General features: G+C 37.9%; 1 protein-coding gene across 1 annotated transcript in view; it reads right to left on the bottom strand.

Moving 5' to 3' along the window:
• Window positions 1-17,578, bottom strand: part of SHB (SH2 domain containing adaptor protein B) — a 347,704-nt gene that overhangs the window by 128,970 nt on the left and 201,156 nt on the right. The window contains exon 3 of the mRNA XM_001363850.4: window positions 5,960-6,175. Coding sequence (XP_001363887.2) covers window positions 5,960-6,175 — 216 coding nt within the window. The remainder of the gene's footprint in view (window positions 1-5,959; window positions 6,176-17,578) is intronic.

The raw sequence follows: 17,578 nt of genomic DNA, 5'->3' as shown, positions 1-17,578 counted from the left end.
TTTTATTTGCAACAAAACTCTCCTCTTTCCAGTAGCCTGAGGCTTCATGTATGAAAATTTTGGGAGCAACTTGATGAAATTTAAAGCAAACTATGACAAAAAAAAGAATGGAAAGATAGACATTTCTTTATACCCAGATAATCAACTTCTAAGAAAAAGATAGCAGGCCAAAAACAGCAACAAAACCCCCAACCCCCAAACAAAAGACCAAAAACTAACATAACTCAGCATCCTTTAGACAAGGTATGATCTTTTCCTTACAAAAGAGTAACATTTCTAAGATGTCGGTGCTGAATGGGTTTACAAGTACTGTGGTTATAACTATTGAGAAAGGCAATTACAGTACATTAATTAGTCCTCATTAGCCTGCTAAGTACTTCTACCACTTTCCTCTCCACCTTCCTTTCTTTAAGGGAACACAAACTAATTGAAAGCCTTCCCAAACTGTTAATTTAATTCACTAAGTATTTATTAAGAAACTATGGAGACAAAGAGACAGAAAGAGATAATGAGAGACAGACAGGTAAGAGTCAGACAGAGAGGGATGAGAGAGACAGAAAGAAATGAGAGATAGAGATAGGGAGAGAGATAGAAAGAGAGAAGCAGAGATATGGAGAGAGTCAGAGAGAAGGAAGAGGGAGATGGGAGAGGGAGAAAGAAAAAGGGAGATAGAACCAGAGAGAGAGAGAGATGGAAGAAAGAGAAAGATGGGAGAGTTAGAAGATAGGAATGAGAGAGAGAAGGGGGGGAAAAAGATGAGAGAAGGAGGCAGTCTAGTGTATTGGATAGTCAAGAAAGGCCTGTGTGACTCTGGGCAAGTCACTTAAACTCTCCTTAGTGCATCAGGCAACTATCTATAGATCGGAAATTACAGAAAAGGTCCTGTTTTGATAGAACAATTTTTTCATGGGGAGTGCCCTTATACATCGAATGAAATCAAAGGTCTAAAACCAAGTATCAGGTGCCATGCTTGTTGCTAGAAATAAAGACAAATTCAATAACAGTTGAGGCTGGAGATGTGGGGAGAAGTATTGGGGGAATGGGATGGGCTTCCTGCAAGAGATCACACCTGGGGTGAGCTTTGAAGACAGCAAGGGATTGGTGGTGGTGGGGAGAGAGTATTCAGAGGGGCAGAGGTTCATGGCTCTAGATATAGAAGGGACCTTGGAGACCCTCTGGTCCAAACCTCTCATTTTGCAGAGATGGAAACAAAGGTTTATAGGTTAAACTTGCTCAAGGGCAACCAGGGATAAGGATCAAAGGTGGGATTTGACTTAAGAGCTAGTATATTTTCTGTTCTCCCACATGTAGGAGCACATGTAAAGGCATGGAGATGGTTGTATATAAGGAACATTGGGCCAGGTCAATTTGGCTGGACCATAGAACGTAACCCTGGAAAGGTATACAGAAGCCAGATATTGTAAAGATATTGGCAACCAAACAGGAGTTTGCATTTTATCCTGGAGGGAAGAGGGAATCATGAGAGATTCCAGAGCAGGTGAGGGACGTGGGTTAGGTCTTTGTTTTAGGAATATTAGTTTTGAAGCTATATGGTGAATAGAATGAAGAAGAGAGAAACTAGAGATAAAGACAGAGCAATTAGAAAGCTAGAGTAATAGTGGGAATTAATAATGTTTTGAATAGGATGGGGGGGCTGGCTGTGTGACTGGAAAGGAGGGGAAGACTCTGAGCTATATTATGGAAGTAGGATTGAAATGCAGGGGAGTTCCAGCATCCTGATCCCCTGGCAATCAGTAGCTGATAAAACTTTGCAAAGTGACATATCTTCTGGAGTTACAGCCATAGTCCTTTTTTTTGGAAACTATATTGGAATTCTAATAGCTGAGTAATGCAAATGTAATTATCTCTGATGAGAGAAAGGATCTAGTTTAGTAAACAGTACAAAGTCACAAATCCCCCTTTTCAATACTTTAGTAAAATGAGGGAATTGGACTAGATGGTCTCTGAGGTCACCTCTAAATCCATGAACATTTGACTCTCTCTCTCCCTACCACTCTAATCCCTTGCTGTCTTCAAACCTATAACAGTATTTTATTTATTTATAGATATTCTTACATTTTGTCTTAGCATTACTTCTAAGGCAGAAAAGTGGCAAGGGATAGAAAATCAGGGTTAAATGACTTGTCCAGGGTCACACAGCTAGAAAGTGTCTGAGGCCAGATGTGAACCCTAGTCCTCCAGATTCCACATCTGGTGCTCTATCCATTGTACTACCTAGCTGGCCCTATAATAATAGTTTATTATCTAACAGTTGCAGACAGAGATGACAAGAGATAACCGACTATCATGGGATACCGAGAGCAAGAACCCTCCCTGGCATCTGCAGGAATCCAGGATTGTTTCTTAAGCATTTGGATGTCATTCAAATATTTTCTGAACAGACATTCTTATTGTAAAATGTTGTGAGAGCTGCTTGCCCTGGCATTTCTGATCCAGGCTTAAGTTAGACTCCCCTCAATTAGAATCCATATTCATTTGTTCACCACCAAAAATACTTTTAAAACATTGAAATATTCTCCTAGGAACTAGTTATCAAAATTTTGACCTACCCACTTATAGAATTCTAAAGCCTGAATCTATAACTCTCAAAGGTGGCTTCAACTCAATCCTCTTTCAGTATACTCACAGGCAATTCATTATTACTCAATTGAGTACCAATCTTCATGAATAGATATTTTTAAAAGATCCTTTACCTGACAAGCTACCCTATGGGCTTTCCATTTAATTCCAGGTGGCATAAAATGAATCTATAGTAACCATAATACATCAATTTATTTGTTACATTGTTCTGTCTCAAAGTTGGACATATTTTATGCCACTCTGGGGTCCTGAGACTATCAAGGGCCTCAACTTGGTAGAGATTACACAGCATTTCTACAGCCCAGAAAGACATAATTTTAGGATCCTTGAGCTATAAGACTTTCCACACTTCCTCCTGTTCTGCTCCATACAAATCAAGAACCATTCTAGAAGTTTCTTAAAGGATTTAAAATCTGAATTGAATCCAGAAAAATTATTTGAAAATGTTCAGAGTCAATGCTGCTAAATTATAAAAGACAAGCCTGGTCCAGAGGAAGAAAAATAAGACACTTCCTTATGAGTCCATGGTTTGGAACATTGCATGTTGGTATTTTTTGGATGAGATGATTTAGTTTTGTTGAATTTTTCTCTTCTTCCTTTTTTTTACTAGTAAAAAAAGTTCTTTATTATAAGGGATGACTTTGAGGGGGAAGAAGGAGATCTAGTAGAAGAAATGTAAGTGATATTAAAAGAAAAGATATCAAATATCTAATTAAAAAAAGATAAATTCTTAATTGTTCAACATGGAAATAGACAAGATTTTGTTTCCTATCTTTTGTATTGGATACCTAAATTGTGAAAGAAAATTACTTCAGATTTTACAGTCCTTTTGACATGATGGTAGTCTGATGATTTCTATGAGAGTATATTCAAAATATTATATATTGGTTTACTCCAACATTTACTTTAAGTATCTTTTTTATGAACTTTACAATCCTTATTAGTAATAGTAATATACACAACTTTATTAAATTAAACAATTAACAAACTTTACAATCATGCTAAAGAAAATTTCTACATACAAAACATCCATAAAATCTTATTAGTTATTCCTTGGTATCCCCTTCAGTTTGTATTTGTTCACTATCCATGTATTTGCAAATACATCTTTATTTTAATATAGTCAGTGAGTAGATATATACTTCTGCTTTCTTTACTGCATTATCTTAAAGTCTTCCAAAAGTCTCTGCAACTATATTTTCCTTTTTTTAATGGCAATGATATACACTACAATGTATTTAGTCACAATTTGTTGGGCACTGAAGCTGTCCATAGCATTTTTTCAATTACAAATAATATTATGTATGTGTGTCTATCTCTCATATATCAAACTTGCTATCTTTCTTTCCATCCATCCATCCATCCATCCATCCATCCATCCATCCATCCATCCATCCATCGTTTTTTTCATTTGGACAACACCAACAGTATAATATTAATAATGAGACTGAATCAGATTACAATTAATTTCTGACTTTTGTTTTAACTGCCAGACAAACTCCAGAAAAGGTTCTATCAAAATTTGCCAGTGCTTTGCAATGAGTGGGTGCTTAATAAATGTTTATGGAACTGAATTCCACCAGTGATGTATGCATGAGTGATCTTGTTTCTTTAGGATTCACAAACACTGAGTTTTGCTACTTAAGTAATTTTTGCCAATTTGATTGCTGTGAAGTGGTACCACAGAGTAGTTTAAATGAGCATTTTCTAATTAGTAATGAGAACAGGGTTTCAAATGAAGTGGAGACAATTGGAATTCGATTTCTCTATTACTCTGTATAATGCATGGAAGAGATTACAGCAATAGAATAAGGAAAAAAGTTTTATTCTAATTAAAAAAAATATTTCTCCTTATAACTCTCTGAAAGAGACTCTTTTCCCTAAGTGGGAGGTTTATCTGCCATTCGATGTATTTTTTTTTAAACTGTTAGTACCTTTTGCCTTAGAATCAATACTAAGTATTGGTTCCAAGGCAGAAGAATAGTATGAGCTAGACAACTGGACTTTAGTGAATTGACTCAGTTCCATACATCTAGGAAGTTTCTGAGGCCATCTTTGAACCCAGTCTCTAAGCCTATGTTATTAGTCTATATCCACTGAGCCACTTAGCTAACCTCACTCAATATATTTTTTTCCTCATTAAAAATTAAAAAGTTGCTTTCCATCTTAGAATCAATACCGTATTGGTTCCATGAAAGAAGAGGGGTAAGGGCTATGCAAAGGGGGTTAGGTGACTTGCCCAGAGTCACATAGCTAGGAAGTGTCTGAGGCCAGATTTGAACCCAGGACCTCCCATCTCTTGGCTTGGCTCTCAATTCACTGAGCCATCTAGCCTGTACTCCCTCCCACTCAATATATTTTTAAGGGATTTTCTGATTCTATAAAAACAACAGTTTTGGAAATCTGCTCTCCTAGGAAGTACCTACTTAATGATTATCTGTAAACTGATCAGGTCTGAAATCTGAGCTGAGAAAGGTTAAATACTGATGAAGAACTATTAATTGTTCACTCTGCTATGCAAAGTAGGAGCTGGAGGCAATCCTCAGAGAGGAAACAAGGCTCAGAGGGAAGCCCAAAACGTTGTGTAGAAGGTTGCTCCTGGCTATCAGAGCCACTCAGTCTCCTAGAATTTAGTTTTCCTAAATATTAAATCATGAGTTGGACAAGATATCTCTAACGGCTAGAAATGATGTGATAATGATTCAAAGGGGCTGATATGAATGTGGGGTCAAGTTTCCCAGAAGGAAGAGCTGAGCTAAGCACCCAACTGGTAAATGCAATTCAGGCAAACGAAAGGGCTGGCGAGAAATCAGTCAAGAGGCAAGAGAGGGTTGTCAGGAGCCAAGATCCTTGGAAGAGAAAGGTTACAGAAATTCCTGTAAGGTCAGTACAGGGGATGCTTGGGCAAACGGTGAATGGGAAGTAGAGAGAAAAAAGGGCTGGGGATAGTAGTAGATTCTGCCACTTTGGGGGTCCCCCCCCTTTAAAATTTATTTTATTAAAATTTTTTTTAATTTATTTTTAATTTATACACTGATTTACGTAATTCAAGCAGATGGGGAGTTTCAGCAATAAACTACATAGACAATGCTTGAGTTTTCAAGGAATACAAGTGTGCAAACTGCCATAACTCAATGGATATGTTTTCATAGACATGGAGTCAACTCATCAAATGATGGCAAGGCTACCAATTCATAAAAAATGGGTTTTAGTGGAAAGCTTGGAAGGGTAAATAGATGGAAAATGTTGTCACTTATTTTAGAGAGACCACAGAGAACTTTGTACATCCTTTGCAGTAGTGAATATACATACAGGATAGACTATTAAAAAATGCAAGAATTAACTCGTTTTCTTTTACCTGCTAAGGCTGGAATTGTGACTTTGTTCCATTCCCAAGGCTGATCGTACTCGTCTGCAGGCCTGTCGTCGTCCTGGGGCAACTTGCTTTCTCGTAAACGCTGGCTGACCAAGCTTTCAGAGTCTGAATCTACCCCATTGCCTTCTGGTTCATAAGGTGTGTCATATAACTGGACGCCTTTATTCTGGGATTTCACGCTTTCTTGCCTCTGAAATTCTGCAGAGAAAAGAAACATGGTGTTAATGTGATTGGGTAGGAACCTGTTGTGCAACCTTTATTTAACAACCACATATTAAACATCTATTAATATGCAATGCCCAGTCCTTGTTGAGTAAAATAAAGGGGGGGGGGAGCTACAATACAGGGTCTGCTCTTTGCTTAAAGTTCTGGCCATTTCCCAAGTCTCTGGCCTTTGAAGCTCTGGTCCTTTGCCTAAATTGTCTCTCCACTCACCTCCAACTCTTTGAATCTCCAGCTTCCATTAAGTCTCAGTTCAAGGGGTACCTCCTTCAAGAGATCTTTCCCAGTACTCACAAGGGACAGTGCCAAGCCCCTCTACGAGGACCTTCTATCTACTATGGATAGATGTATGTACTGATTTATGTACGCTTATGTATATTTCTGTGTAGGTATTTGTGTAATTACATTACATTTTTAGGAGGAAACTATACATATTACATAGATATTTACTTACAAAAATATAAGTTTCTTGAGAGCAGGGATTATTTTTATTTTTTCTTGTCATCTAGCAGCCCTGACTCCAAGTATTTTTTTCCCCTTAAAACAAAACAAAACCAAAACCAGAGAAAACAAATAAAACAACAACCACCCTGGGGGAAGCTGGGTAGCTCAGTGGATTGAGAGCCAGGCCTAGAGATGGGAGGTCCTGGGTTCAAATGTGACTTCAGATACTTCCTAGCTGTGTGACCCTGGGCAAGTCACTTGACCCCCATTGCCTAGCCCTTATCACTCTTCTGCCTTGGATATACTTGATTCCAAGACAGAAGGTGAGGATTTAAAAAAACAAATACCCCCCCCCCAACAACAACCCAACTAACACTTATCTTCTATCTTAGAATCAATGTCATATACTGGTTCCAAGACAGAAGAGTGGCAAGGGATCAAGTGACTTGTCCAGAGCCATATAGCTAGGAAGTGTCCAAGGCCAGACTTAAACCCAGGACCTCCCATCACCAGACCTGGCGCTCTGAGCTACATAGCTGCCTGCTTACTTGATGATTAATTGTTTTAAGGGTATTTAAAATATATGGATGGGAGAAACAACTACATGTGACTAATATTCAAGGGAAAGGGAAATTAGCGCAAATGAAAGGTCCAAGCAAAGTATTAGGACAAATCTGATTATCTATCACTTCAAAGTAGCACAGTTTTTACGAGCTTCGATGTCAGTCAGTCAACTAGCATTTACTAAGCACTAATTATGTACAACGGAGAGCTAGGTGGCACAGTGGGTAGAGGACCAGGTCTGCAGTCAGGAAGATTCATCTTCTTGGGTTCAAATCTGGCTTCAGACACTTAATAGCAGTGTGATCCTGCGTAAGACACTTAACCTTCAATTACCTCAGTTTTCTCATCTGTAAAATAAGCCAGAGAAGGAAATAGCAAACCACTCCAGTATCTTTGCAAGGAAAACTCCCAAACATAGTGATGAAGAGTCAGACCCCACTGAAACAACTGAACAAAATAATTATGGGCCAGGTAGTGTGCTGAAGTGCTGGGGGCTAGGTTGTGCATGATTGCACATGTGTAGTCTATATCAAATTTCTCAAGGAATGGGGAAGGAAGAGAGGAGAATTTGGAACTCAAGATTTTTTAGAAAACCAAATGTAAAAGTGTTTTTACATGGAATTGGGAAATAAGAAAATTAATGATATAAGAAAAAATGAAGTGCTCGTGGCACAAAGAAAGAGGGGAAACTAACCAATTCCTTCTCTCAAGGCATTCATTGTCTAAAAGGGAGACAATCAATCAACCAATCAATAAACACTTAGTAGTTGCCCACTTTGTGCCAGGCACTATGCAAGCACTGTAGGATACAAAAAGAGACAAAAGACAGTCTCTGTCCTCAAGACGCTTATAATCTAATAAGGTAGACAATACAAGAATAAATAAAGACAAAGTAAGTTATTTATAAGATAAATTTGAAATAATCAGCAAAGGAAAAATGTTATACAAACAACTATGTACTAGAAAAAATATGTATACATAGAATAAATTGGAGATAATTTCAGAGAGAAGGCACTAAAATTAGTTAAAGAACTTGGGAAATACTTCTTACAGAAGGTAGGATTTGAGCTGAGACTTGAAAACAGGTGTCACAGGTCACCTGAACTCATGTTTGTCTAGGGTGGATACCTAGAGGAAAATCACCTGGAAATCAGATTGCAACTCTAGTACTTACTAGGTGTATGACTGTCAGGAAATCACTTTACTTCTATGGAACTCGGATATCCCATCTTTAAAACTGGAGGCTTGGTCTCTAAGAACCCTTCAGTGTTAGATCTGTCATAATCTGATTTCTGATTTTTGTGTTTAGATATCTATTTTTCAACAAACTACATCTCAAGAACCATAGTTCCATGACTGACCATTTAAAATATTGAAAGAGCAAAAACTTTTAAAAAAATTCCCAAAGGGTAGGAGACTAGGAGAGTGATTAATTGAATGTTCTGGTCACCAAACCATTATATACAATTTTGAGGGGTGGTGTGAGGTAGTGAATAGACTGGCAATCAGGAAAAATGAGTTCAAAACCTATCTGGCTTGGGAACATGGGCCAGTCACTCTAAATCTCTCACTGTTGTTTTTCAGTTGTTTCAGTAGAGTGTGACTCTTCGAGACTCCATTTGTGTATTTTTGGGCAAAGATACTGAAGGGGTTTGCCATTTCCATCTCCAGATCATATGACAGATGAGGAAACTGAGGCAAACAGTGAAGTGACTTGACCAGGCTCATATAGTTAGTACCAAAAGCCAGATTTCTCTATCAGACCTCACACAGCACTTTATTGTATATTATAAAATGCATTTATTATAAGATTGTGCATTTGAGCTATCAGTATTGGTATCTTCTTCTCATACTATATGATAAATCCCTTGGCAGTAGACAGTGTGTCACCTAAACTTTCTGTCTGCCTCAGGGTCTAGTAAAATTCTAGACTACTGGAGCCAGAAAAGGAAAGAAAAAAGAAGCCTTAAATTTCAGCTGAGGCACAATTTAGAAATAATCTCTTGCCTAAAACTTCAACTAGAAACTCTCAATTTGTCTGTTGTGCTGATACCAATATAGAAGAGATTACCCTAAAAGGAAGAGGAATCAAGTGCTGATACAAGCAAAACTTAATTTGTTCATATTACTTGTGAATAGGCATGCCAGGCTTAGTAAGACTAGGAATAAGAGAATATTAGAAAAGCCAAGCAATTTTACAATTCTCAAATACCCCAGTATACATTTAAAAGAAGACTAAGAAAATGTTGCCAAACCAAGTTTCATCCATGTACATATCCAGAGCCTGACAGATGTGGCTGAGTCACATTAGGGTGGCATTTTCATCCTCACACTACATTGATATGTTGATATGGGTTGGGGGGTGGGTGGTGGCTGCCATAATGAAAAGATGTAGTGAATACCAGTTTTTTCATTTCTTGGAGGGTTTAACAGCTTCAGTTTGGGAAAGACTGCTTGAATCCGACAAAAAGTAATTTCCATGGTCTTCTCTGCATTGTGCTGCCTGATGTAGAATTGATTTTTCAGCCTGAATTTTAGTACCTCCAACTTTTATTTTCCCCTCCCATGACTGCTTTGGATTATGATGCTATGCAGACAACCTTGTATACCAAACTAACCTGGTTTGGCTTGCTTACTTCTTGATTTGGACTACATTACCAAACCCAACCCACTACAAACAGAGGTGGAGAAAAACTCTTTCCCCACCCAATGATTTGCCTAATTTAGCAGCACTAATCTAACCTGTCTCAAGTTGGATGTGACAATCAAGGCACCTGATGGAGATAAGAATCATTTGTTCATGGATCTTAGAAAAATGCACAAAAATAGTTTGAGTCTTAAAACAAAATGACAGAATCCTAGAGACCTAGAGGAAATGCCTCCAAATTCTTGCTCAAAAGACAATAACTTCTATAATTATTCATTCATCAAACCATTATGGAACACAATCTATTTACAGGGTATCCACAGTATAGGAGAATCTCTTTCTGCATAGATAACTGCTACAAAGGCAAAGTAAACTTTTTCAGATTTTCCTGCCAAATTAAAAACAATCAAATTAGGTGAGAAACAAAGGCTTTGAAATTCAACAGTAGGAGAGAGGAACAGACTCAGCAGGTGATACATGCTTCAGTCTGAACTGAACAACCCCTAGTCATGTTTTATTTTTGTACTCTTTTATCTCCTACTGCTGAATTTCAAGGCTTTTACTTCTCAATTCATCTTATTTTATTTTTCAATTTGGGCAGGAATTCTGGTATAGTTGATCTTGCCTTTGTAGCAGTTATCTAGGCAAAAAGAGATTCCTCTATATTGTGGATTATGGGTCTAGTATATAGAAGGTGTTCAATAATTGTTTGATGAATGAATGAAAGGTTTCACCAAACTGCCAAAGGAGTCTATAACACAAAAAACATTAAGAATTTCTGCTTTAAAGACTAGTGTTTTATAATGTATCATGAGTGATTGACATAGAATTCAGCTTTTAGGGTGATGTGTGGTTAAACAATAAGACAGGTCACAGGGAGAAATGGTATTATATTGAATAATAGTTGTTGTTTAGGTGAATTGCTGTCTGGTTAACATAACTAGTTAAAGTGAACCTTGATAACATTAAATTCTACTAGTTCTGCTAGCCTGACTACATCCTATTTGCCACTGTTTGGTTTTTATGGTCTTTCTGAAATATTATGCATGGTTAAATCTAAGAAAGATAGCCACAGAAATGCACTGATACCAAGTATGGAAGGGTTCACTGTCTGTTCTTATTGGGACTTATAAGCATGATGTAGTGTGGTAGAATCTACTTTTTCCATCTTGCTATCCCAAATCCAGGTGTCCTCCTTCCATATTTTCTTGCTAGAATGCTGGCATGGTGAAATGCAAAATCAAATATGAAAAAGTAAATGTGATGATGGGGAAATCATCTTGGTTGTAAATATTTAAACAAAACCCAAGGATGCAACAGTTATACTCAGAGTTCTATTAATGTAGTTATATCACAGCATTCCAATCTCATGTCTTAAAATGGGTAGAGGAAAGGTACCACTAAAATAGAAAAGGTGAAAAGAATTTCCCAGAGACAAGAGTGCATAGTAGGAATAGATTACAGTTTAGAGATTGCTGTTCACGTGTGTGGTTAAGACAGGTAAAGCATGTACAAACCAAAATTGTGGACACACTATAAAGAGGAAATCATATTGATATTCAAGAGCTTGGCTATTAAGAGAGTATGGTTCTAGATTCAGTTCTGCTATTAATGCAGATTTGAGACTCAGTTTCTACATTTGTAAATTTGGGGGAGTTGGAGCAGACGTTCTTTTTTTGTTTGCTTTTAAACTCTAATGTTCCATCTTCCATTTTAGAATCAATAATGTGTATCAGTTCCAAGTCAGAAGAGTGGTAAGGGCTAGGAAAAATGACTTGCCTAGGGTCACAATTAAGATGTGTCTAGCCTTAGCTCTCAATTCACTGAGCTATGTCACTATCCCCAGAGAAGGGATTCTTAACCTAGGGCTGGACCATCAACTTATTTTTAAAGAAATCTTTTTAAAACTACATTTTAATATAATTGGTTTCCTTTGGAATCCTATGTAATTTGCTTTATAAACTTAAAAGCTTTATTCTGAGAAAGGATCCATAGGCTCCACCAGACTGTCAAAGGGGTCTGTGATACAAAAAAGGTCGAGAATCCAAGTTCAACAGGAGAACATTGTACACAGAAAGTAAAACATTGTGGAACAATCCAATGTAATGGACTTTGCTACTAGTAGTAATGCAACAAGCCCAGACACTTCTGAAGGACTTATGGGAAAGAATGCTAACCACATTGAGAGAAAGAACTATGGAAGTAGAAATGCAAAAGCAAAACATGTGACATCACTTATCACATGTATATATGGGTATGTGATTCGGGGTTAAGGATTTAAAAGATCGTTCTATAGCAAAAATGAATAATATGGAAATAGGTAGTAAGTGACAACATTTGTACAACCCAGTGGAATTGTTTGTCGGCTTGGGAAGAGGAGAGGCTTTCGAAAGAAAATGAATCATGTAAACATGGAAAAATATTATAAAATTTAAAAAAAGAATCCACAGTTGAGATTTTTTTTAAACCCATACCTTCTTTCTTAGACTCAATACATTGTATTGTTTCCAAGGCAGAAGAATAGTAAGGGCTAGGCAGTGGAGATTAAATGATTTGCCCAGGTTTACCCAGCTAGGAAGTGTCTGAGGCCAAATTTGAATCCAGGACCTCTCATTTCAAGGCCTGGTTCTCAATTTTCTGAGCTACTTCTCTAAAAAATTTTTTAAAGCTCTCTTTCAGCCCTAACATTTGTTGGCTCTTCTATGATGATAGGCATATGAGGAAAACAATATTAGAATTGGCAATCTCCCAGAAAAACGCAGCACCATTCTATGGAATGGTATCATTAAATGAGAGCTATTCATTAAAATGGGATTCTATTTGTACTACAGGCTAAATTCAAATTTTCATTAAGATAAGAAAGCTCAAAGCAATGCTATTTAAAAAATCAGTTTAGTTTACCTTATTCTAAAGTAATTTAGGAAACACAAATAATTGTTTATAAGTATTTCTACTCATTAGGCAGGACTTTAGAGAAATATGACATAGTAGCACAGAATGAAGGTAATAAATATTGATCAAGTTCCTACTATATGCCAAGCATGGCAATAAGTACTTTGCAGATGAACCCTCCCAACAATTCGAGGAGGTAGATGCTATTAGTATCCATATTTTACAGTTGAGGCAACAGAGATTATGTGAGTCACCCAGAGTTACACAGCTAATAAGTGGCTGAGCCCACCTCTGAACTCAGGTATTCCTAATTTCCAAGCCCAGTGCTCTATCTACTGGCCTACCTGCCTTCTTTTGAATTTGCTAGCCATTTGACCATAGGAAAATCCTTCACTCTCTCTAAACCTCAGTTTCCTTCTGAAACTGATAGAAGGAAGAAAAGAAAGGAAGGAAGGAAGGAAGGAAGGAAGGAAGGAAGGAAGGAAGGAAGGAAGGAAGGAAGGAAGGGAGTACCAAATGAGATAAGGTATGTAAACAAGTATGGAAGGTGCTTTGAAAAATTTAAGGATTTTTATAAATTTTAGTTACTATTATTATTAATAATAATTGTTCATTATTATTATTGGTTCCAAGGCAACACTCTATCATATAAAAATTAAGGGGCAATCATTTCATGCCAGGTATAAAAATGTAATCCTCTCTTTTGGACTAACAGTCTGTGTGAGCTTTTTTTTATTGCAAATACCAACATCCAACAGTACAGGAATCTATCTAATACAGTAGTCAGTGGTCATATGTTTTAAATCATGTTATTTTTACAGCCTATCTATAAATTCATAGAAAATGACCTTTAATACCGAGGTGGCAGGTGGCTATTTCATGCTTCTTAGTCAGAGTACAAGAGCATTAAATTGACAGGGTGGATTTCTTTCTTTCTTTTTTCCCCCCCTCTATCCACCTCAGGAGAAGAAAGATTGTCACAGCGAAACTAGACATAAAGACGAGAAATGTAATAGGTGTCTTTAGTTTCCCTGAATTTTGATTTTAACTTCAAACTTCAATCTTTATCCAAAATACTTTCATTTAAAAAAGCTAAAAAAAAAATCTGTATTTCATTCAAGCAGACAGTCAAATCCAGGACAACAGAAGAGTTTTCTCCATAATGTATGCTGAGGAAATCATAAAAACACCTGGCCTCAACAGCTAGGTTTCTGTTTTTGATGAGTCCCAAAACAGCATTATCTATAGGGATATTATAAGTATAGTTACTGAAAGACCCTAGAGTTCCCAAAACATAGACATAGTTCAATTATTCAACACAGTTGGTTAGCATTAAATACATAAGGACATGCCTTTTTTTAAGAGTTGAAAGAGACTTTAGAGATTATCTTGCTTAGCACCTCATTTTGTAGGAGGAAACTGAGGTCTAGGTAAGTGAACAAAACTACAAAATTGGTTAAATCACTTATTTTGTACCCACAAAGCCCTAAGGGTAGGGCTATAATTTGGTGGATTCAGGATATATTTAATTCATGTATTTCTTCCACCACTGCAGACTGTAATTGCTCCACATTATCGCATTCTGTTCACACAGGAAGTATTCATACATAGGTTTATTTAATTGTCTGTCCCATGGAATCTATTACTTCTGAGAAACCCAGATTCCTACTCTGGTCTTCCTTCTAAGATGACTTTCCATCATGTATTCTCTGTATATTTTTGGCTTTCAGGACACTATTTTCTCATTTTAGTTCAAGTGCCTCTGTATCCAGATGACTTATCTTAGTTTTTAAGTTCTTTTCCCAATTGTCTTCAGTCTCTCTTAATTGTGTTTTAAATTGTATTTTGAGTTCTTCCAAAGCCTATGTCCAATTTGCTGGGATTTCTGTTTTATTATTTGGTATTTCCTCCTGCTCTGTTCCATTTGCTCTTTGTTCATTGCCTGTATACAAGCTGTCGAATGTAATTTTTTTTTCTTGTTCTGTTGTTTGCTCATATTTGCCCCTTCTTTTCCCCCTGTAGTTGCCTGCACTTTTGCTCCTCTCATTATCTGTTGGATCTGTGGGTTTGGGCTTTTCTGTCAGTCTTCCCTCTTAGAGTTTTGTCAGCAAGTCTCTCAGTGCAGTCTGTGGGGGTGGGGTATTGGAGCTTTTGCTTCCTTATGCTCTGGAGGCTTTGATTGGATTAAAGTCCAGCAGTCTGTGAGGGAGGGGTGTTGGAGCTTGAGCTTCCCTGACCTCTGAAGACTGTTGATGGGATTAAGTCCTGCTGGGTTGGGCTAGATGTGTCCTGAGGCTAAAACCTCTTGGAAGGGGGGAGCAATAAGGAGGGTCTCTGCTGCTGCAAGCAGGCTGCCCGCTCTGAGCTCCCTCTCCAGCTCCTTCCCCACTGCCTGTGTTTGAGGCTATGAGCCTGGCACAGCCCTGCCCACAAGGTACTCCCACCAGACCAGCGCCTTTGCCCACCCAGAAGTTGCGTGTGTGTGTGTGTGTGTGTGTGTGTGTGTGTGTGTGTGTGTGTGTGTGTGTGTGTCCTGGGACCTTTCTTCTTCCTTCCCCTTAAACCCAAGTGCTCTCGAATTCTGGATTTTTTTTTTTGGGGGGGGGGTGTACCATTTAAATTGAGTCCAGCAGGAGGGTTCCTTGGCTCTGTCTTGTTGTTAGGTTTGATTTTCAGTTTCCTGGGAGCATTTAGTTTGTAATTGGTAAGGAAGGGTTTTCAGAGGTCTGAACTTTCACTGCCTCTACGCTGCCATCTTCTCTCTGTGTGTAAATATATATATATGTATGTATGTATGTGTGTGTGTGTGTTTGTTTATTCTCTCCCCCATCAGAATGCAAACTCTCTGAGAGTAGAGATTAAGTTTTTGTGGTTTTCTTTATTCTAAGCACAGTAGATAGAATGCTGGGTCTGGAGAAGATCTGAATCGAAATCCAATCTTGGATACTTACTAACTGTGTGATCTTGAGTAAGTCCCTTAACCTTTGTCTGCCATAATCCACTGGGGAAGGAAGTGGCACACCACTCCAGTATCTTAGCCAAGAAAAAACTCCATGAACAATATGGGCCACAGGGTTGTACACAAATGAACAACAACAAATTATTCCTAGCACTTAGCACAGTGCCTAGAACATAGAAAATCCTTAATCCTTGTTGATTGATGGATTTTGTGCTTTTTTGGACCTCCATACAGATTCTACTTTTCTTTTTCCAAGAGAAGATTTCTCACTCCTATATCGCTCACAAAATGGCCCCTAATTACCAACTGTGATAGCCTCCAACTGTCTCCCTGAACAGGCTTCCTTTCAGTGGATAAGGACAGGCTATATAGGCTGTTAGTCCATTGGCAGAGGACATGAGAGAGTGAAAACCTGCACACATAGTTGGCCCATATTACTGAGGGGCTTCATGGGCTGCAAGGTACAGGTATTCACTCTGAAGGATGAAAACTCCTGGTTCAAGCAAAGGCTTGATGTCCTAGAGCAACAGAGGATGGGTATTGTTCTCTGGTTTTTATATTTTACAATTTGACAAAAAAATGTAATTAAAATTATTTTTTAAAATGTATTCTAAAATGTAAAATTATTCTTAGCTTTCAGACTTTATCAAAATGGTGACAGTGCCTTTGTTTGGATGGTAGTCTGGTGATTTCTGCACTGGATCCTAAACACACTTGAAGTCTCCAAGCTCTTTTACCTACCCTGAAGGGATTTTCTAAGGATAAGGCAAAGGAAACCTTAGTGATGTTCCATCTAGAAAGGTGGCTTCCTGGAGAGTGCCAGACAGAATGACTACCTTGCATCTTTCAGCCTCAGTAGATCAATTTTCAGAGTGCACGACCCCATCCAACAATAATTAATTATACCTCAAGGAGACCTGGATATCAATTTGCCCAAATCTACACAGCAATGTTTGTATCCTGCCTTAATTTACCTGAAGTTGTGATGGAGACTTTATTATCACTTATCACTTTGCTAACCCCCTCATTCTAATTGCCACTCTTCTACCTTGACTCAAAAATAAATAACCCAATCCCGCCACTCCCCTCCTCAAAAACTGAAAACCAATTCCTGTTTGTTTCAGTTTCCCTAAATGTAAAACGGGCAAAATAATGGCATCTATCTCCCAGGTTGTTGTGAGGTACAAATGAGATAAAATAGTAGAGGACTTACTGGGGTGCCTGGCACACAGCAAGTACAGTACTTTGTAAATGTTAACTATTATTATTATTTCTGCTTGAGAATCCATTCTAAAGACTACCTAGCTGTATATAGATTGAATAAAAATAATGTGACTAACTTTGGTAACCTCCATTGAGGATAAATATATTTCCTGCCATTGGTTGGAGGACAATCAGTAAAAGACTTTAAATCATTTAATAAATCACACAGGGTAAAGGGAGGGAGAATGAGTAATTATTATATTGTTTCTTAATCCCACCCCCAAGAACTGAAAATCATGTTCCTAATAAGGAATACTTCAGTACAAATAAACCATCAGCTCAGTAACACATGAGCTGGGCTCCCAACTGAACTAGTAAAGTCTGACTTCAATGACTCATGGGGAGATGACCCGGTATTCTCAAAGGCTATCCAGGCAGAATGCAAGCTCTGGCAGGTCTTAGCAAGCTATAAAGGTTTTGTGTCCAGACTCTGGGAGAGGTGTGGTGCTTTGTCAAGTTTGAAGAAGCCCATCATCAAAATGTTGACCAGTAAGGGAGAAATACTGGGTTGAGGCAGCTCAAAGCTATTTATCACAGTGTGAAGAGACTGGATCTGTATCCATAGAGGCAGTAACAACAAAAGCATCAATCCCTGAAATAAGAAAAGAAT

Source organism: Monodelphis domestica, chromosome 7 (genome assembly GCF_027887165.1).
Source record: "Monodelphis domestica isolate mMonDom1 chromosome 7, mMonDom1.pri, whole genome shotgun sequence".
Classification (NCBI taxonomy): domain Eukaryota; kingdom Metazoa; phylum Chordata; class Mammalia; order Didelphimorphia; family Didelphidae; genus Monodelphis; species Monodelphis domestica.
The sequence above is the reverse complement of the archived record's forward strand: the minus strand, read 5'-3'. Positions and strand labels throughout refer to the sequence as shown.